Source organism: Neomonachus schauinslandi, chromosome 11 (assembly GCF_002201575.2).
Source record: "Neomonachus schauinslandi chromosome 11, ASM220157v2, whole genome shotgun sequence".
NCBI lineage: Eukaryota > Metazoa > Chordata > Mammalia > Carnivora > Phocidae > Neomonachus > Neomonachus schauinslandi.
Genome location: NC_058413.1, coordinates 6358563 through 6376002, shown reverse-complemented (window position 1 = coordinate 6376002; position 17440 = coordinate 6358563). Strand labels below are relative to the sequence as shown.

Here is a 17440-nt window from a genome sequence, read left to right as displayed (position 1 = left end):
TAATAGGATTAGTCTGAAGATCTGGTGATACAGATGATGCTAAAATGTTTGATAAATGATTCAGAAATTACTGTGGTGGCCAGTGCCTGTTTCAGTCTTATTCCCAGGGTTTCTGGGTCCAAGCTCCAATGGGTTGGAGAAGCACTTTGGAGGTTTTTTATAAGATAGAAGAAATTTATAGATTATTGTTTCAGACTTGGCAATTAAAAATTTACTGGAATATTTTAACTTCTGGGTAATCCACCCATTCAACTCCTTATACTTACTCAGTATCTTCAAGGGACCCAAAATACTTCACAAACATTCATACTGTAAGCATTCCCGAAGTTCAGGAAAGAAGGGAGAACTGAACTACAGGAAGGTTAAGCAATTTACCTGTTGCCAGCTAATTACCAGGTGGCAGAAGTGGTACTAGAAACTAAAGAGCAGGTAATTTATATATAGTCATTAAACTCCACTACTAGGCCTTCCTTAACTGTTAAGTCCTTTCTAATGATGACTCTCTAGAGCTTACTGAGATTCTGGAGTCATTAAATAATGATTGGATTCTTCAGCTTAAGAATGGTGTATTTAGTTAATTCTTACTCGTTGAAAAGTAGTGAACTATATGGTAACTCCCTACTAACCAGCATATTTTATTAGCTAGATCAGCTATGATGCAGCAGGTTATTGTTCTGATATTGGCTTCATTAAAATCCATGTGTGTAGGGGCGCCTGGGTGGCTCAGTCGGTTAAGTGTCTGCCTTCGGCTCAGGTCATGATCCCAGGATCCTGGGATAAAGTCCCGCATCAGGCTCCCTGCTCAGCAGGGAGTCTGCTTGTCCCTCTCTCTCTGCCCCTTCCCACCTGCTTGTGCACTCTTTCCCTCTCAAATAAATAAATAAAAATAAAATAAAATCCCTGTCTGTAGCTCTCACAGTATGTGTACCATACACTGAGGTCCTCAGCTTTCTTTCTGAGATAAATACATTATCTTAATTTAGTCCTCAAAACTTAAAGCATTTTGATTACTCCTTATGAATTCCTACATGTCTCACTTTATATTCTGATTCCCTGTTCATCTTTGTACATAATTCCTCCCAGTTCTGTGAAACATTCGCAGGCACCCTGAGTTGAAAAAGCAAGTATGGGGCAACGATGTGCAAGTGGAGACTTTCAGTGTCTTTGCTTCCTGTCCTGATTTTGCACCCATTTCTAGGTCATGGGCAGGGTTCCGGTTTTCAGGAATTGTTGCCTTTGCTAAAAGCTGTTGCTTTCCAGGCAAACACTGTTGGTACGGTTTCAAAAGTTCCCCACTGCTTTTGCCATCCCTTCAGTCAAATGCCTTTGCCAAAAGAAATAATTTCCTTTATTTCCTGATTAAATATTTAACATTCTGTAAAATTTAAAATTATATCAAAAAACTTATAAATATCCTGAATTTTTTATTGCTTTACTTCTAACCAGCTGGAAGTAATTACAGATGTTATCACATTCTTTTATCCATTGACTTGTCTATTCATTTATTCATACATTTATTTTTTTTTTATTTTTATTTTTTTAAAGATTTTATTTATTCATTTGAGACAGAGAGATACAGAGAGAGAGCGAGCATGAGCAGGGGAGAGGCAGAGGGAGAGGGAGAAGCAGGCTCCCCGCTGAGCAGGGAGCCCGACGTGGGGCTCGATCCCAGGACCCTGGGATCATGACCTGAGCTGAAGGCAGACGCTTAACAATCTGAGCCACCCAGGTGCCCCATTCATACATTTAATAAATTTTTATTGAGCATCTATTATATGCAAAGCATTGCTCTAGGCACAGGGGATACAGCAGTGAGCAGATAAAACAGAAATGGGAAACATGCATAAAGCACTTTTTTTTTAAGATTGATTTATTTGAGAGAGTTTGTGGGGACAAGGTGGGGGGGGGCAGAGGGAGAGGGAGAGAGGGAATCTCAAGCAGACTCCCCACTGAGTGTGGAGCCTGATGCAGGGCTCGATCTCATCACCCTGAGATCATGACCCAAGCTGAAATCAAGAGTTGGACACTTAACGAACTGAGCCTCCCAGGTGTCCCAAACATGCTTAAAGCACTTCTGGTTCATAGTGAAGTATGGCTATTGTCTTGAACAAATACTTGTGCAATTCAGTTGTGAATTAAAATAGCTGCTTTTGGGGGCACCTGGGTGGGCTCAGTCATTTAATTGTCTGGCTCTTGATTTCGGCTCAGGTCATGATCTTGGGTCGTGAGATGGAGCCCCACGCCAAGGTTCTGCACTGGACATGGAGCCAGCTTAAGATTTTCTCTCTCCCTCTCCCTCTGCCCCTCCCCCTGCTCATGTTCACATGCTCTTTCTCTCAAATAAATAAATAAATAAATAAATAATAACTGCTTTTGTTATGGAACACCATTTTTATGTGAAAGAAGGCCTTATAGACAAACTGGTTATTCAGACTCAGCTACTTGGAAGATATTTTCTTGAAAATGAGCAAAGTGAACCTATCACTTCTAGGGAAACAACTGAGAATATTTTTGGCCAATGATAAATAAAATTTGATCTTTCAAGTGAAAATTAGAATTTTGGAAAATGTGCTGTCACTATAAGCTTCACAGCTTCCCAATTCTTAAGGACTTTTCTGAAAAGATCAGTGGTGATAGTAATGATAATAATTTTTTAAATTGTATAATAAAAAATGTGTCCACCTCACACCAGTCAGAATGGCTAAAATTAACAAGTCAGGAAATGACAGATGTTGGCAAGGATGCAGAAAAAGGGGAACCCTCCTATACTGTTGGTGGGAATGCAAGCTGGTGCAGCCACTCTGGAAAACAGTGTGGAGGTTCCTCAAAAAGTTGAAAATAGAGCTACCCTATGACCCAGCAATTGTACTACTGGGTATTTACCCCAAAGATACAAATGTAGTGATCCGAAAGGGCACCTACACCCCAGTGTTTATAGCAGCAATGTCCACAATCACCAAACTATGGAAAGAGCCTAGATGTCCATCAACAGATGAATGGATAAAGAAGATGTGGTATATATATACAATGGAATATTATGCAGCTATCAAAAAATGAAATCTTGCCATTTGCACCAACGTGGATAGAACTAGAGGGTATTAATGCTAAGCGAAATACAAGTAGCATATGATCTCACTGACATGAGGAATTTGAGAAACAAGACAGGATCATAGGGGAAGGGAGGAAAAAATGAAACAAGACAAAACCAGAGAGGGAGACAAACCATAAGAGACTCCTAATCTCAGGAAACAAACTGAGTGAGGGTTGCTGGAGTGGTGGGGGGTGGGAGGGATGGGGTGGCTGGGTGATGGACATTGGGGAGGGTATGTGCTATGGCGAGCACTGTGAATTGTGTAAGACTGATGAATCACAGACCTGTACCCCTGAAACAAAGAATACATTATATGTTAATAAAAAAAGTTTTTTTTAAATGTGTAACATTTGAAAGGTTTGCCTAACTCAGTGAACCAGTGTTTTCCAAATGACCAATGCATGATGTTACAAAATCATGCTGGGTAAAAGATCCGTTCAAAGAACAAAATAGACCAATGGATAAAATTTTTATTTTTAGGGCGCCTGGGTGGCTCATTCGTTAAGCATCTGCCTTCGGCTTGGGTCATGATCCCAGGGTCCTGGGATCGAGTCCCGCATCGGGCTCCCTGCTTGGCAGGAAGCCTGCTTCTCCTTCTCCCACTCCCCCTGCTTGTGTTCCTGCTCTCGCTATCTCTCTGTTAAATAAATAAATAAAATCTTTAAAAAAAAATTATTTTTAACATCTTATTTTGAAATAATTTTAAATTTGCAGAAGAGATGCAGGGATAGTACATAGAGTTCCTGTATTCCCTTTGCGCAGCTTTTCCCAATGTTAACATCTTTCTTAGCCATGGTACATTTATCAAAACTAAGAAATTATCATTGGTACAAAACTATTAACTAAATTAAAGACTTTATTCAGATTTCCCAATTTTTCCACTGTTGTCCTTTTTCTGTTACTTTTAATATATAACAGTGCTACAAAAGCCTCCTCCTTTTTTTTTTTAACTCCGTATCTTCTTGAGTCTGGATTTTTTATATACTCAATCAAAACAATATTTTGCAACAAATTGAATACAGAAGCAGGTAGAGGAATCCTGTTGTCTTCTATCAGCCAGACAGTAAAGAGATTCACAGAAATGTAAAAGTATGCCCTCTCCTTCATACTGCTGTTGAGAATGTAAAATGATGCAGCCACCTTGGAAACAGATTGGCAGTTCCTGAAAAGGTGTGACGTAGAGGTACCAGATGACCCAGTAGTTCCACTCCTAGGTGGTACCCAAGAGAAATGAAAACATCCATATAAAACTTTGCACATAAATGCTCATTGCAGCATCTATTCATAATACCCCAAAATTGGAAACAAACTAAGTCCATTAACTGAGCAATGGATATGAAAAAGGTGGTATATCAGTGCAATGGGATATTTTTTGTCAATAAAAAATAAAGTATATCCATGCTACAACATGGATGAACCTTGAAAACATTGTGCTAAATGAAAGATAGGCACAAAAGACCATATATTGTATGATTCCATTTATATGAAATGTCCACAATAGGTAAATTGATAGAGTCAGAAAGTAAATTAGTGGTTGCCTAGGGCTGGGGGGTGGAGGATGAGATGGTTAGTAGGGTGACAGCTAAAGAGTATGGGGTTTCTTTTTGGGATGATGAAAATGCTCTGGAATTGATTGTGGTAATGTTTGCACAGCTCTGAATATCCTAAAAGCCATTGAATTGTACACTTTAAATGGGTGAATTGTACAGTATTTGAATTATATCCCAATAAAATTGTTATTTAAAAAACCATGCCATCTTCTTACTAAATTGTTTTTGTCTTGGAAAAGATACTTTTCATAAAAAATGTTTTTATGTAAACACATGAAAGGTTTATTATTTTTAAGTGAATTAATACATATTTTTAAATATCTCAGTTATAATTCCCAATATGGTAAATATTGATAGAGGTACCTCATAAACAAAAGCTATTTGGGTATATAATTTTTGAGTGTAGAAAGATTCTGCAACTGAAAAGTTCAAGAATCATTGTAGTAGAAGGAAGGAGAAAACAAACATAATAAGAACATTATCTACAGACTTCCCTTGAAATCTAATCCATTCTGGGAAAAATGTTGGATGGCAGCAGGCTATCTTCCATTATTTAAATGGGAAAAATAACAGTGAATTCTCAGACATCCAAGAAATCTCCACCTATTTCCTCAGATATTACTACAACGCTCTTAAATATCTGTGTGACCATTCACCAATAATCTTAAATTTTAAAAAGAGGCATTTAAAACACTAGGAACCGGAGCGCCTGAGTAGCTCAGTTGGTTAAGCATCTGCCTTCAGTTCAAGTCATGATCCTGGGGCCCTGGGATCCAGCCCCGCATCAGACTCCTCACTCAACAGGGAATCTGCTTCTCCCTCTCCCTCTGCCTCCCCCCTCCACCCCCAGCTCATGCTGTCTCTCGAGCGGGCGCTGTCTATCTCTCTCTCAAATAAATAAAATCTTTAAATAAATAAATAGAACACCAGGAACCTAATTTTTAAAGCATTAATACTCCTTAATGTGTATTTTTATGTGTTGTATGTAATGATATTGTATCAGATATAAATTATTTTGCTTCTATACTGCAAATGAAGATAGGCTGTTACATAGCTTAAAGATGATATGTAAAGATACTAAAGATAATTTTGAAGTTGGACCCAAGTTGGTTGTGCCCCAGGCACCTGGAAGAAGCAAGTACTGGGACCCATGAAGAGCAAATCTTTGGAGAAGGGTGGGAAAGATGAGAACAGTAGTGTACCATGCTTTAAAAGTGCCAGTGCTCACTGTGACCCTGTGACTGCCCTGCACTCTGTCCTGTTACCTGCACATGCAGATTGGGTGTAACAGGTGTGCAGTTCAGATAATGCAGTTGGGATAGAAATTTTTACAAGTATTTACAGCATATATTTGTATATCGAGCGTTCAAATAGTGAGGGCCGCTGCTATTGGAAGGAGATATGTCCTGTGGGGAAATAAATAAAAGAAGATAAAGGGATGGAGTATGCCAGAGGTGAGGAAATTTACAAATTCTATGTGGTTGTCAGGGTAGGTCTCACTGAGAAGATGACATTTATGCAAAGAATTTGAAGGAGGTGAGGGAGGGAGCCATGCAATATCTGGAGAAAGAGCAGTCTAGTTAGAGGGGGAAAGGCAAGGCAAGGCCCTAAGGCAGGCATGTGTCTGACAGGATCAAGAGGAAGGAGGAGGTGGTCAGTGAGGCTGGAGAGGAATGAGAACAGTAGGAGATGAAGTCAAAGAAGTAGGGGGGACAGGATGTGTGGAGATACTTGCAAGGTCTCTGGTTTTCAATCTGTGTGAATTGGAGGGTTTCGAGCAAAGGACTGATGGTATCACTCTGGCTGTTGTGTGGTGAAGAGACTTATAGGTGGGAAAGAGGAATCAGGAAGACCAGTTAACAGGCCATAGCAGTAATTCAGGCAAGAGATGAGGGTGGCACCAGAGTTTTTTCTTTTCTTTTTAAAGCTTATTTAAGCAATCTCTCTACACCTGACATGGGGCTTGAACTCACGACCCTGAGATCAAGAGGCACATGCTGTATCAACCAAGCCAGCTAGGCGCCCCACCAGAGTTTTTTCTTGACCAATTGGTGGGTGGAAATGCCATTAAGTGAGATGGAGAAGACTGTGGGTGAAGCAGATTTGGAGGGAAAGATCCAAAACTCAGCTTATCGTATTATGTTTGAGATGCCTATTAAATGTCCAGGAGGAGATGTTGAATAGGCAACTGAATATATAGGTTTAGAGTCCAGGAGGGAGGTCTGGGATAGAGATATAATTTGAAGAGTATATTTAATTAAAACCCTAAGATTGGATGAGAGAATTAGAAGTAGAGTGAATGTAGAGAAGAGAACAGGTCTAAGGATTAAGGCCCCAGGCACTCCAACAATAGGAAGTCAGCAAGGAGAGGAAGGACCTAAAATGGAGACCAAGAAAGAGTAGCCAGAGGATAAAATCCAAGAGTAGAGGTTCTAGAAGCCATGTGAAGGAAGTGTTGCTGGAAGTCAAGGGCGATGGGCTCTATCAAAAGCTGCAGATAGGGGCGCCTGGGTGGCTCAGTCATTGAGCGTCTGCCTTCAGCTCAGGTCATGATCCCAGGGTCCTGGGATCGAGCCCCGCATCGGGCTCCCTGCTCCACGGGAAGCCTGCTTCTCTCTCTCCCACTCTCCCTGCTTGTGTTCCCTCTCTGGCTGTGTCTCTCTGTCAAATAAATAAATAAAATCTTAAAAAAAAAAAAAAACTGCAGATAAGTCAAAGGAGATAAGAACAGATATCAGATTCTTTAAAGTGAAGATTATTTGAGACCTTGTCAATAGCATTTTTGGTGGACTGGTGGAGATAGGAAGATTGACTGGAATGCATTTAAGAGAAAATGAAAGAAGAGGACTTCAGGAGAGTAAAAATAGACCTCTTGAGGAGTTCACTATAAAGTGAAGGCAAGATATAGGTTGGTAGCCAGCAGGGCACATGGGCATGAGAGAGTTATTTTTTGTTTTGGTTTGGTTTTGTTTTTGGTTTTTGGTTTTTTAAGATGAGAGAAATAACAGCATGTTTGTTAGTGGAAATGATCCAGAAAAAGAGGAAAGTTGATTAGGCAGGATAGGAAAGACTGGGTAGAAGAGCGTTTGAGCAGGTGAGAAGGAATGAGCTCTGATGCCCAAGTGGAGCGGTTGACTTCAGATGGGAGAGGAGCCTTCATCTGTATAACAGGAGGGATGAAGGATACATGAGCACAGATGCGCTAAGTAGGTAGGTGTGCTGGGAATTGTGGGAGCCCTTTTCCCATTGCTTGCATTTTGTCAGCAAAGTAGGAATCAAGGTTATCAGCTTAGAGTGAGGAGAGGTAAGGGGATGTTAGAGGTTTGAGGAAGAATGAGAAGGTATAAAACCGTCATCAAGTACAGCAGAAAAGTGGAAAGACTTGGGACAATACAGAGCAAATTGCCAGGTTGCCTTGTCGGCTCATTACTGATTTGGGGTCGTATATTAAAAGACAGACCAGTTCGGGCGCCTGGGTGGCTCAGTTGGTTAAGCGACTGCCTTCGGCTCAGGTCATGATCCTGGAGTCCCGGGATCGAGTCCCGCATCGGGCTCCCTGCTCGGCAGGGAGTCTGCTTCTCCCTCTGACCCTCCTCCCTCTCATGCTCTCTGTCTCTCATTCTCTCTGTCTCAAATAAATAAATAAAATCTTTAAAAAAAAAAAAAAAAAGACCAGTTCGCCTGATTATATGATTCTCGCTGGGCATGTTCAGCTGGTGCAGTTGGATTTTTTTTTTTAAGTGTTCCATGATTCACTGTTTGCATATAACACCCAGTGCTCCATGCAATATGTGCCCTCCTTAATACCCATCACCATGCTCACCCATCCCCTGTCCCCCCAAAACCCTCAGTTTGATTCCTAGAGTCCATAGTCTCTGATGGTTTGTCTCCCCCTCTGATTTCCCCCCTTAAGATTTTATTTATTTATTTGAGAGAGAGCAGGAGCCAGGGAAGGGGCAGAGGGAGGGGGAGAAGCAGACTCCCTGCCGAGCAGGGAGCCCTATGCAGGGCTCGATCCCAGGACCCTGGGATCATGACTTGAGCCGAAGGCAGATGCTTAACCAACTGAGCCACCCAGGCGCCCTGAAGTTGAATTTAAATAGGGTTGTAATTTTTACCAAATGAGAATGGCAAACTAGCAGCAGAGCACAGGAGTTAAGGGTGTGTGCAAGAACATATTTATAAAGATTGACTGTGGCATTTAAGCTGGGTAAGGAGGAGAGACGGACAACAGGGGCCTGAGGAAAATTGAAACAATGGAAGGATCCTTGGATTGTAGGCCCTGGTGGGTCTGAAGGATTATTGTTGTTGACAAACCAGAGAGAATGAGCTGAAAATATAGGTGGTAATCAGAGTGGGGAGCATGAAACTGAGATAAGGTATTGGTTGTAATTATTGGTAATGATAAGATCCGGAGTATGATCGTTTGGGTGAGTAGCTAAAACAAGTGTGAGGACAAGATCATTGGAAGAGAGGGATTAGGGGATTGAGGCAGCCACGATGTAGGAAAGAGCATATATTGAAACCACAGAGAGTTATGGCTGGTGTAGTACTGGGGAGAAGAACAATGAGTGAGGAGCTAAAATCAAGAAATGAGCAGGAATGACTACAGTTAAAGATCCCAGCAACAACAGGGAATAGAGGGTAATATGAACTGAGGGCATCAATTTAGAATAGGGTTTTTAGAGAGGTGGAGGGGAGAATGTTCTAGAGCTGGTGATGAAAACAAGGAGGACACCTTCCCCATCTCCAATCCAGTGGTGTGTGGGTTATGGGAGAAAAACGGCCACCATTTGAGAGAGTTACCCAAGAAGCCATGTGTTCAGGGGAGATGAGGTTTCAGCTAGAGCAGGGTTTCTCAGCAGTGGCACTAGACATGTGGGGTCTGTTGGTGCATCATAGGATGGTCAGCAACAACCCTGGCCTCTACCCTCTAGAAATACTTCACACACACACACACACACAGTTATAATAACCAAAACTATCTCTAAATATTGCCAAATGTCTCCTACCTCTGGTTGGAACCACTGCTATATATAAACCACATTTTGAATTCTTTCAGCATTTCTGAGATTCATTTTACAGAATTTTTTTTTAATCAAATCAATAAAGTCAGGTAAAAATTTTGTCAAGATTCTTGTTCATAATAGTGGTTATTATGAAAAGTATTATCTAATAGATGAGGCAGAATTTCCTTTATTATTTTTCATTGGTATGATATAATACTATTCTTGTTACAAAAACATTGTGAAATATTGTATTTAGATTTTCCTTCCTGCATTAAACAAAATTTGCATTTTGTAAAAAAAAAATTAGAAATGGATATAAAACCTAAATATAAAAACTAAAATTATTTAAAAAAATTTTTTAAGATTTTGTTTATTTATTTGACAGAGAGAGACAGCAAGAGAGGGAACAGAAGGAGGGAGAGTGGGAGAGGGAAAAGCAAGCTTCCCGCTGACCAGGGAGCCTGATGCGGGGCTCAATCCCAGGACTCTGGGACCATGACCTGAGCCAAAGGCAGACGCTTAACGACTGAGCCACCCAAGTGCCCATATTATAAAATTTTTAAAGAGAAACAGCAGAATACCTGCTCCAACACAGCAGAGTAACTTCACAATCTTAGAGTAGGCAGAGATTTCTTAGGACCCAGAATGCATTAACCATAAAAAAATAATAAAGTACACTTGATCAAAATTAAATACTTCATCAAAAGATACCATTAAGAAAATAAGTAGGCAAGAAAATACTTACAATACATATATCTGACAAGTGACTTGCATACATAAAAAAAACTCTTACAATTCAAAAACAAGTTAAACAAACCTGGATGAAAATGTTTGACCAGGCACCTCATAAATGGCAGTTTACAAATGATCAATAAACTAATGGAAAGGTGCTTAATAGTAGTAGTCATCAGGGAAATGCAAATTGCACCCACAGCGATATTCCACTGTATGTACCCATTAGAATCCATGAATCAAAGCCTCATCACTCCAAGTGCTGGTGAAGATATGGAGTAACTGGAGCTCTCATACACTGCTGCTGGGGGTGGGAATGGTATCAACGCTTTGGAAATTGGTCTGGCAGTTTCTCATAAAGTTAAACATACATCTACCCTAAGACCCAGCAATTCCTCTCCTAGGTGTTTGCCCAAGAAAAAGTAACACATAGGTCTACACAGACTTGTAACAAAATGGCAGCATTAGCCATAATAGCCAAAAACTAGAAATGACCCAAAAGTGAATGTTCAGCAACAGTAGAATGGACAAAGTGTGGTATATTCATAGAATGGAATTCCACTAGGCAATAAAAAGGAATGAACTACTAATACATGCAGTACCCTGTATGAACCTCAAAAGATGATGTTTGGAGAAGCCCAACCAGAATAGTGCATACCGTACAACTCCATTTATATGGAATTTTAGAACTGGCAAAACTAACCTATGGTGAAAGAAATCAGAACAGTGCTTACCTCTGAAAGAGCAGTGTAGAATTGTTTGGGAAGGATCACAGAGTTTTTCTGGAGCAATAGAAGTGATGTACATCCTGAGGCAGATGTGGGTTACACAGGTATATGCATTTATCAACTCATTGATCTGTGTACTGGAGATCTGGGCATTTCACCGTGTTTAAATTAAATCTCAATTAAAAAAAAAGTTATTTATACAAATTTACTGACATTCCTTAGGCCCTCCTGCTGATCTCTTTTTACACTTTAGGAATAGTTTGGCCCAACTTTATTTTTAGAGCTAAAAATGCTGGGGTATGTACCCCGTTGTTGGGTTGGAAGAGGTAGGGCTGAAAGGAAAGGTTCCTGGAAAAACATTAAACTGAGACCTGAAAGATGAACGCCTTAGGTATATGTAGAAGCACGAATGAGCATCCAAGAAGAAAAAAAGCATGTGAAAAGAAAGGCCCAGGGGCGCCTGGGTGGCTCAGATGGTTAAGCGTCTGCCTTTGGCTCAGGTCATGATCCCAGCGTCCTGGGATCGAGCCCCGCATCGGGCTCCCTGTTCAGCGGGGAGCCTGCTTCTCCCTCTCCCTCTGCCTCTCTCCCTGCTCATGCTCTCTCTCTCTCTCTCTCTCTCTCTCTCTCTCTGTATCTCTGTGTCTCAAATGAATAAATAAAATCTTTAAAAAAAAAAAAAAGTCCCAAAGACAAGACAGTGCAGGTGAAGTGTCAATTTGAGAGGAAGAAGGGAGGCAGAGGTGAGTATGGGGAGGGCACTACTATCTGCCTGGCTCTTCTTTGGGAGTGTTAGGAGAACTCACGTGCAAAAATAAATCACTTCTGTGTGAAAACCTTTTATGAACACACAACATAATACATGTAAAATCATACCTATGATGTGGCTTGATTTTAATGAGTCTAACAAAAACCGATGAAATATTTGGTAAGAATATTTGTAGAGTTTAAAAGTTGTTTGCAAACTTAATATTTCTTTTGGTCTGATTTTTGATGATACACATTTGACCTATTTTTTCTTGGTTTCAGGGTTCAAAAAGGATTCTTCGCTCCAATGAGATCATCCTTCCAGCTAGTGGACTGGTGGAAACAGAACTCCAATTAACCTTCTCCCTCCAGGTAAGAATCTACTCAATCTTAGGTCACTAATGTCCAGTCTAGTCCCTAAATAGTCCTTTAATCTGGAGACTATTTTATTCAAAAGCAGCCATAGCCCAATGAATTAAAGACACCCAATGAATTGAGCCTCTATCGCTAGCCTGAAGGGCCAGAGCAGTCACTTAGCCAGTCACAGTGAGGATGCTGAGACCCAAGTTCTTTTCCTTTTCCTTGGATAAGGCTGTTAGCCTGCTCTCAGCCCCATTACCTCTCCTTGGTAATCTGCAGCCCACACCCCAGCTGAATGTGTCCCCTTCAGGCTCATTCTGCCCCCATGTTGTAATCTCAATTCCTTCCCTTCTCCTCCTTATCCCCCTTTAGTATGTCTCTCTCTCATCATAATCCCAGGAGCCCAAATTGAAGCACATGGAGAAAACACTTGGTCACATGGCAAGGAAAGAGGCAGTTTTCTTTTCTTTTTAAGATTTTATTTATTTATTTGACACAGAGAGACACAGCGAGAGAGGGAACACAAGCAGGGGGAGTGGGAGAGGGAGAGGCAGGCTTCCAGCTGAGCAGGGAGCCCGATGCGGAGCTTGATCCCAGGACCCTGGGACCATGACCTGAGCCAAAGGCAGACGCTTAACGACTGAGCCACCCAGGCGCCCCTCTTTTCTTTTTTAAGAAGATTTTATTTATTGGAGAGAGAGTGAGAAAGCACGAGCCGGCGGGGTCAGGGGGGGAGTTGAGTGGAGGGGCAGGGAGAGGGACAAGTCAACTCCCCCCTGAGCAGGGAGCTGACAAGGGGCTTAATCCCAGGGCCCCAGGATCATGGCCTGAGCCAAAGGCAGACTCTTAACCGACTTAGCCACCAAGAGGCAGTTTTCTGAACATGTGTGTACCACAAAGCTGCAGAATGGAAGTCAGACACCAAGCAGAATCAGACCCTCAGCAGCAACTTAATGGTGGCTCCTTCACCCCTGATTCCCAGCCTTGTAAAGACAGAAGACAGTGAGGCACAGAAAATTTGCACTGTGTATCCTCCAGCAGGACCAGAACCCACCAAGGACCCATTTGCTTTTTTTTTTTTTTTTTTTTAAGATTTTATGTATTTGAGAAAGGGAAAGCACAAGCAGGGGGAGGGGCAGAGGAAGAGGGAGAAGCAGGCTGCCCACTGAGCAGGGCCAGATATGGGGCTCGGTCCCAGGACCTTGGGATCATGACCTGAGCCAAAGGCAGACACTCAACCTACTGAGCCACACAAGTGCCCCAGGACCCAGTTGCTTATTAACCGTGCTTGACTCTTTTGTATTTGGCAGTATCCTCATTTCCTGAAGCGAGATGCCAACAAGCTACAGATAATGTTGCAAAGGAGAAAGCGCTACAAGAACCGGACCATCCTGGGCTATAAAACCCTAGCTGTGGGACTCATCAACATGGCAGAGGTAAGAGGAACCGTCTCCAGCCTTTAAGTCAGAGAGCCCAAGAGAGACACCAGGCCCAGCCAGCTGAACCCAGCAAATGATTTTCCCAGCCTGTTGGCCGGGTGTTTTATTTTATTTTACAAGTCAGTTCTTTTTTTTTTTTTTTTTTTTTAGATTTTATTTATTTATTTGACAGAGAGAGACACAGCGAGAGAGGGAACACAAGCAGGGGGAATGGGAGAGGGAGAAGCAGGCTCCCCGCAGAGCAGGGAGCCCGATGCGGGACTCGATCCCAGGACCCTGGGATCATGACCTGAGCTGAAGGCAGTCGCTTAACCAACTGAGCCACCCAGGCGCCCACAAGTCAGTTCTTTTATTGGAAATTCAGGATATACCTCTTCTTATCTAGGTACTTTCTCCTTCACGAAATGTTTTTCTTTAAGTTTAAAAGAAAATTCAAACTTATAGAAAAGTTGTAAGAGTAGTATAAAGAATTCCCATATACCCTTCCCTTAGATTCTTCAGTGCTAACTTATTACCACATTCGCCTTATTTTCCTCTCTCTATATAAACATTCATGCATATTATTTTCTTCTCTGAACCACTGAGAGTAAGTTGCAGACACGATGCCCTATTACACGTTAATACTGCACTATGTTAATTTCCTAAAAATAAGAATGCTCTCCTGTGTGGTCAGCACCATGCCCGCCATAAAGATCAGGACATTAACACTATACAAGATCACCATCCAACCCACAGTCCCTATTCACATTGCACCAAGTGTCTCAGTAATGTCCTTTACAGGCCCAGGATTTAATCTAGGATTACGTGTTCATTTAGTTGTCATGCCTTTTTCGTCTCCTTCAATTTTCAATAATCCCTCAGATTTTCCTTGTCTTTCATTCCCTTGACATTTTTTTAACAGTACAGGCTTAAAAGAATGAAAAAAAGAGTACAGGCTGGTTACCTTATAGAATGTTCCTCAGTTTGGGTTTGTCTGATGTTTTTTGAAGATTGGATTCAGCTTACTCATTTTTGGGAGAATTACCACAGAAGTAATGCTGTGTTCCTCCCAGGGCAACACAGGCAGTGCTCCACGTCGGTTTGTTCCATTTCTGGTGAGGTTAGCTTTTATTGCTTGATTAAGATGATGTCTGCCAGGATTTCCAACCTAAATTAATACATTTTTTGTATTTACCAATGAAAAAATATTTTATAGGGAGATGTTTTGAGACTTGGTAGCAACATTTTATCTCCTCATGACTTCACCAACTAGTTTTAGCACCTATTAATGATTCTTGCCTGAATCTATTATTTTGATGCTTGCCAGACAGTGATTTCTAATCCTGTCATTCCTGCTATATATATGAGTTCGCTTTCTCTTGTAAGACAGAGCTTTCTCTTCTTCCCCATTTATTGATGGGTTCATTTTTTTGTATTAGTCATGGACCTATGGATTCCTGTTTAATTCAGTGGGGTTTAATCTGTAACTGTCATTTTTATTTTGATGCTCAAATTATCTCAGATTTGGATATCCCCAAGACACAGCAGAGTTTCTGTTTTCAGAGGTTCCACTCCTGTAGGGGCCATGACACCTCAAACATCATCTCAACATCATCATCTCAAACATCACAGTGGTTCCCAGCAAAGCCTTAGTAAGGTCAAGTGAAGGAGCCTCTATGAAAAGGGGTGTTGTCAATTCCATCCAAATAACACAAGCTCTCAGGAGCAGAGGAATTCAAGGAAGACCGCCATCTCTCTCTCTTTTCTCCCCTTCCCCAAGTTTTCTTGTTTGTAATCTCCCTACACCAGTAACCAAAAGATCATTCAATTCGGTCCTTTTTCAAGGATTTTGGGAAAGCAGTCTTGAAGAAAATCCCTTTAGTGGGGAGGGCTATTCAGTTATGTCAAAGACTGAGGATCACTCTATTTGACAAGCTCCATCCTGTCCACAAGGTATCCGTGCTCCTCCTGGCTCAGTTCAGGTCAGCCAATGAATTGCCTCATCTGTCCAATAGGATGACGTTTCATTTGACTGAAATTCTTTACTTATACACGTGTTTATTATGTTTACAGAGTTTCATCACATGAAACAAAATTATGTCATTATGTATTTTTTTACGTCTAAGACCCTAGTTTGGCTGTACTATGAAGAGTTGTTCTTTAAATGCTTTGTCTGCAGAGGTTTTACATGATACTTGTAGATTTTCAGGGCAGGCCCCCATTTAACTGAAGTCCTGTCAACATGTCATTTCTTGTCATCAATAACAGGGATTATCCATCGATTTCCTGTTCCTAAGAAGCACTAGCTTGCTCCTCAAATCCTGCCGCTCGTAAATAGTTGACATCCATCACAGTCCTCTCTGCAGGATCTGGTGGCCTCCCATTCTGCGTGGAACTCCCCACATGGCTGGCACCAGGAGGCTTTCCCCCCACACCGTGCAGAACTCTGCCGCTGCCACACACCCAGCCCCCATGCAGCCATCCCACAGATCACTTTTAACTTATGTCTACTTTAGTACATTAAGTAGGAAAATTTTTGTGACCTTAATAAATAGAATATGTGAAATAGTCCCAGCCTATCTGTCTTTCCTCTTCGGGTTTTGAATCAGTATGGAGGACTGTAGGGAGTGAAGTATTAGGGACACCACATTTCCCCACCTGTGTCAAGCCCTTACGTTTTCTCAGGTCCTGTAGGTCCTTTTCCCCATTGCCAGACACAGGTGACCACCATCTGCAGGGTGGCTCCACCCAGCTGGGAGAACGAGTTGTCTGTCAAAGACTAAAACTAAAATGTAGTCCTAGAGATTAGCCATCATTTTCAGTCTTGAGGCTTGATTTTTGTTTTTAAGCACAGGGCCTGACCAGTGGCTGGCATTTCAAGTAAGACCTTGAAGGTAATAGGAGAACAGTAACCTTGGATTTGAAAAATAGTGAGAAAGAAAATGTATTAGCACAATGCCATTCCCATTGGCTTGCACATCCATTTGGATTTATGAAAATGGAAACTCACTTCCCCTAGTAAGGCATTTGCATTGCTACCCTGTGGTCTCAGGTGATGCAGCACCCTAATGAAGGCGCCTTGGTGCTTGGCCTGCACAGCAACGTGAAGGATGTCTCTGTGCCTGTGGCAGAAATAAAGATCTACTCTCTGTCCAGCCAGCCCATTGACCATGAAGGAATCAAATCCAAGCTCTCTGGTAAGATGTGTACAGTATCTGGAGGCCCTGTGGGTCAAGAACAAGCCTATCACCTGCTCCCCAAGCTGAGCAAGACAGGACCTAAAATATTCCTATGAAAGAGAAGTTTAGAGATCCCTGAGAATCAAATGTGGCCTACAATGGCTGTGGCCCTCTCCTCTACCCCAGCCATATTTCTACCTGGTGGGAGCCATGATTCCAGCCAACCAGACTCTCTTAGGCCAGATCTTTGTATTGCAAGGTTGTCTTACTAAGTTGTCTCTTTCCAGATCGTTCTCCTGATATTGACAATTATTCTGAGGAAGAGGAGGAGAGTTTTTCATCAGAACAGGAAGGCAGTGATGATCCATTGCATGGGCAGGTAACTCTCCACAGCCCCTCACATGTAGTATCTGAGAAGTGATTCCAGACCCTCCTGGGATTTCCCAACTTCATTCCATCCACCTACCCCCTTAGGACCTGTTCTATGAGGATGAAGATCTACGGAAAGTAAAGAAGACCCGGAGGAAACTAACCTCAACCTCTGCCATCACAAGGGTGAGCCTCAAAGGTCTGGGGAATGTTTTAGCTGAGATTTTCAGTGTGGAGGTAGGATGGGAGTGGTGTAT

The 17440-nt window shown here is 41.8% G+C and overlaps 1 protein-coding gene across 2 annotated transcripts in view; it reads left to right on the top strand.

Annotated features, from left to right (window-relative positions):
- The window catches only part of PACS1 (phosphofurin acidic cluster sorting protein 1), a 143882-nt gene that overhangs the window by 101146 nt on the left and 25296 nt on the right, over positions 1-17440 (top strand). For both annotated transcript variants that reach the window (XM_044919272.1, XM_044919273.1), the window contains exons 3-7: positions 12140-12229; positions 13528-13653; positions 16688-16832; positions 17102-17193; positions 17289-17369. In XM_044919272.1, coding sequence (XP_044775207.1) covers positions 12140-12229; positions 13528-13653; positions 16688-16832; positions 17102-17193; positions 17289-17369 — 534 coding nt within the window. The remainder of the gene's footprint in view (positions 1-12139; positions 12230-13527; positions 13654-16687; positions 16833-17101; positions 17194-17288; positions 17370-17440) is intronic.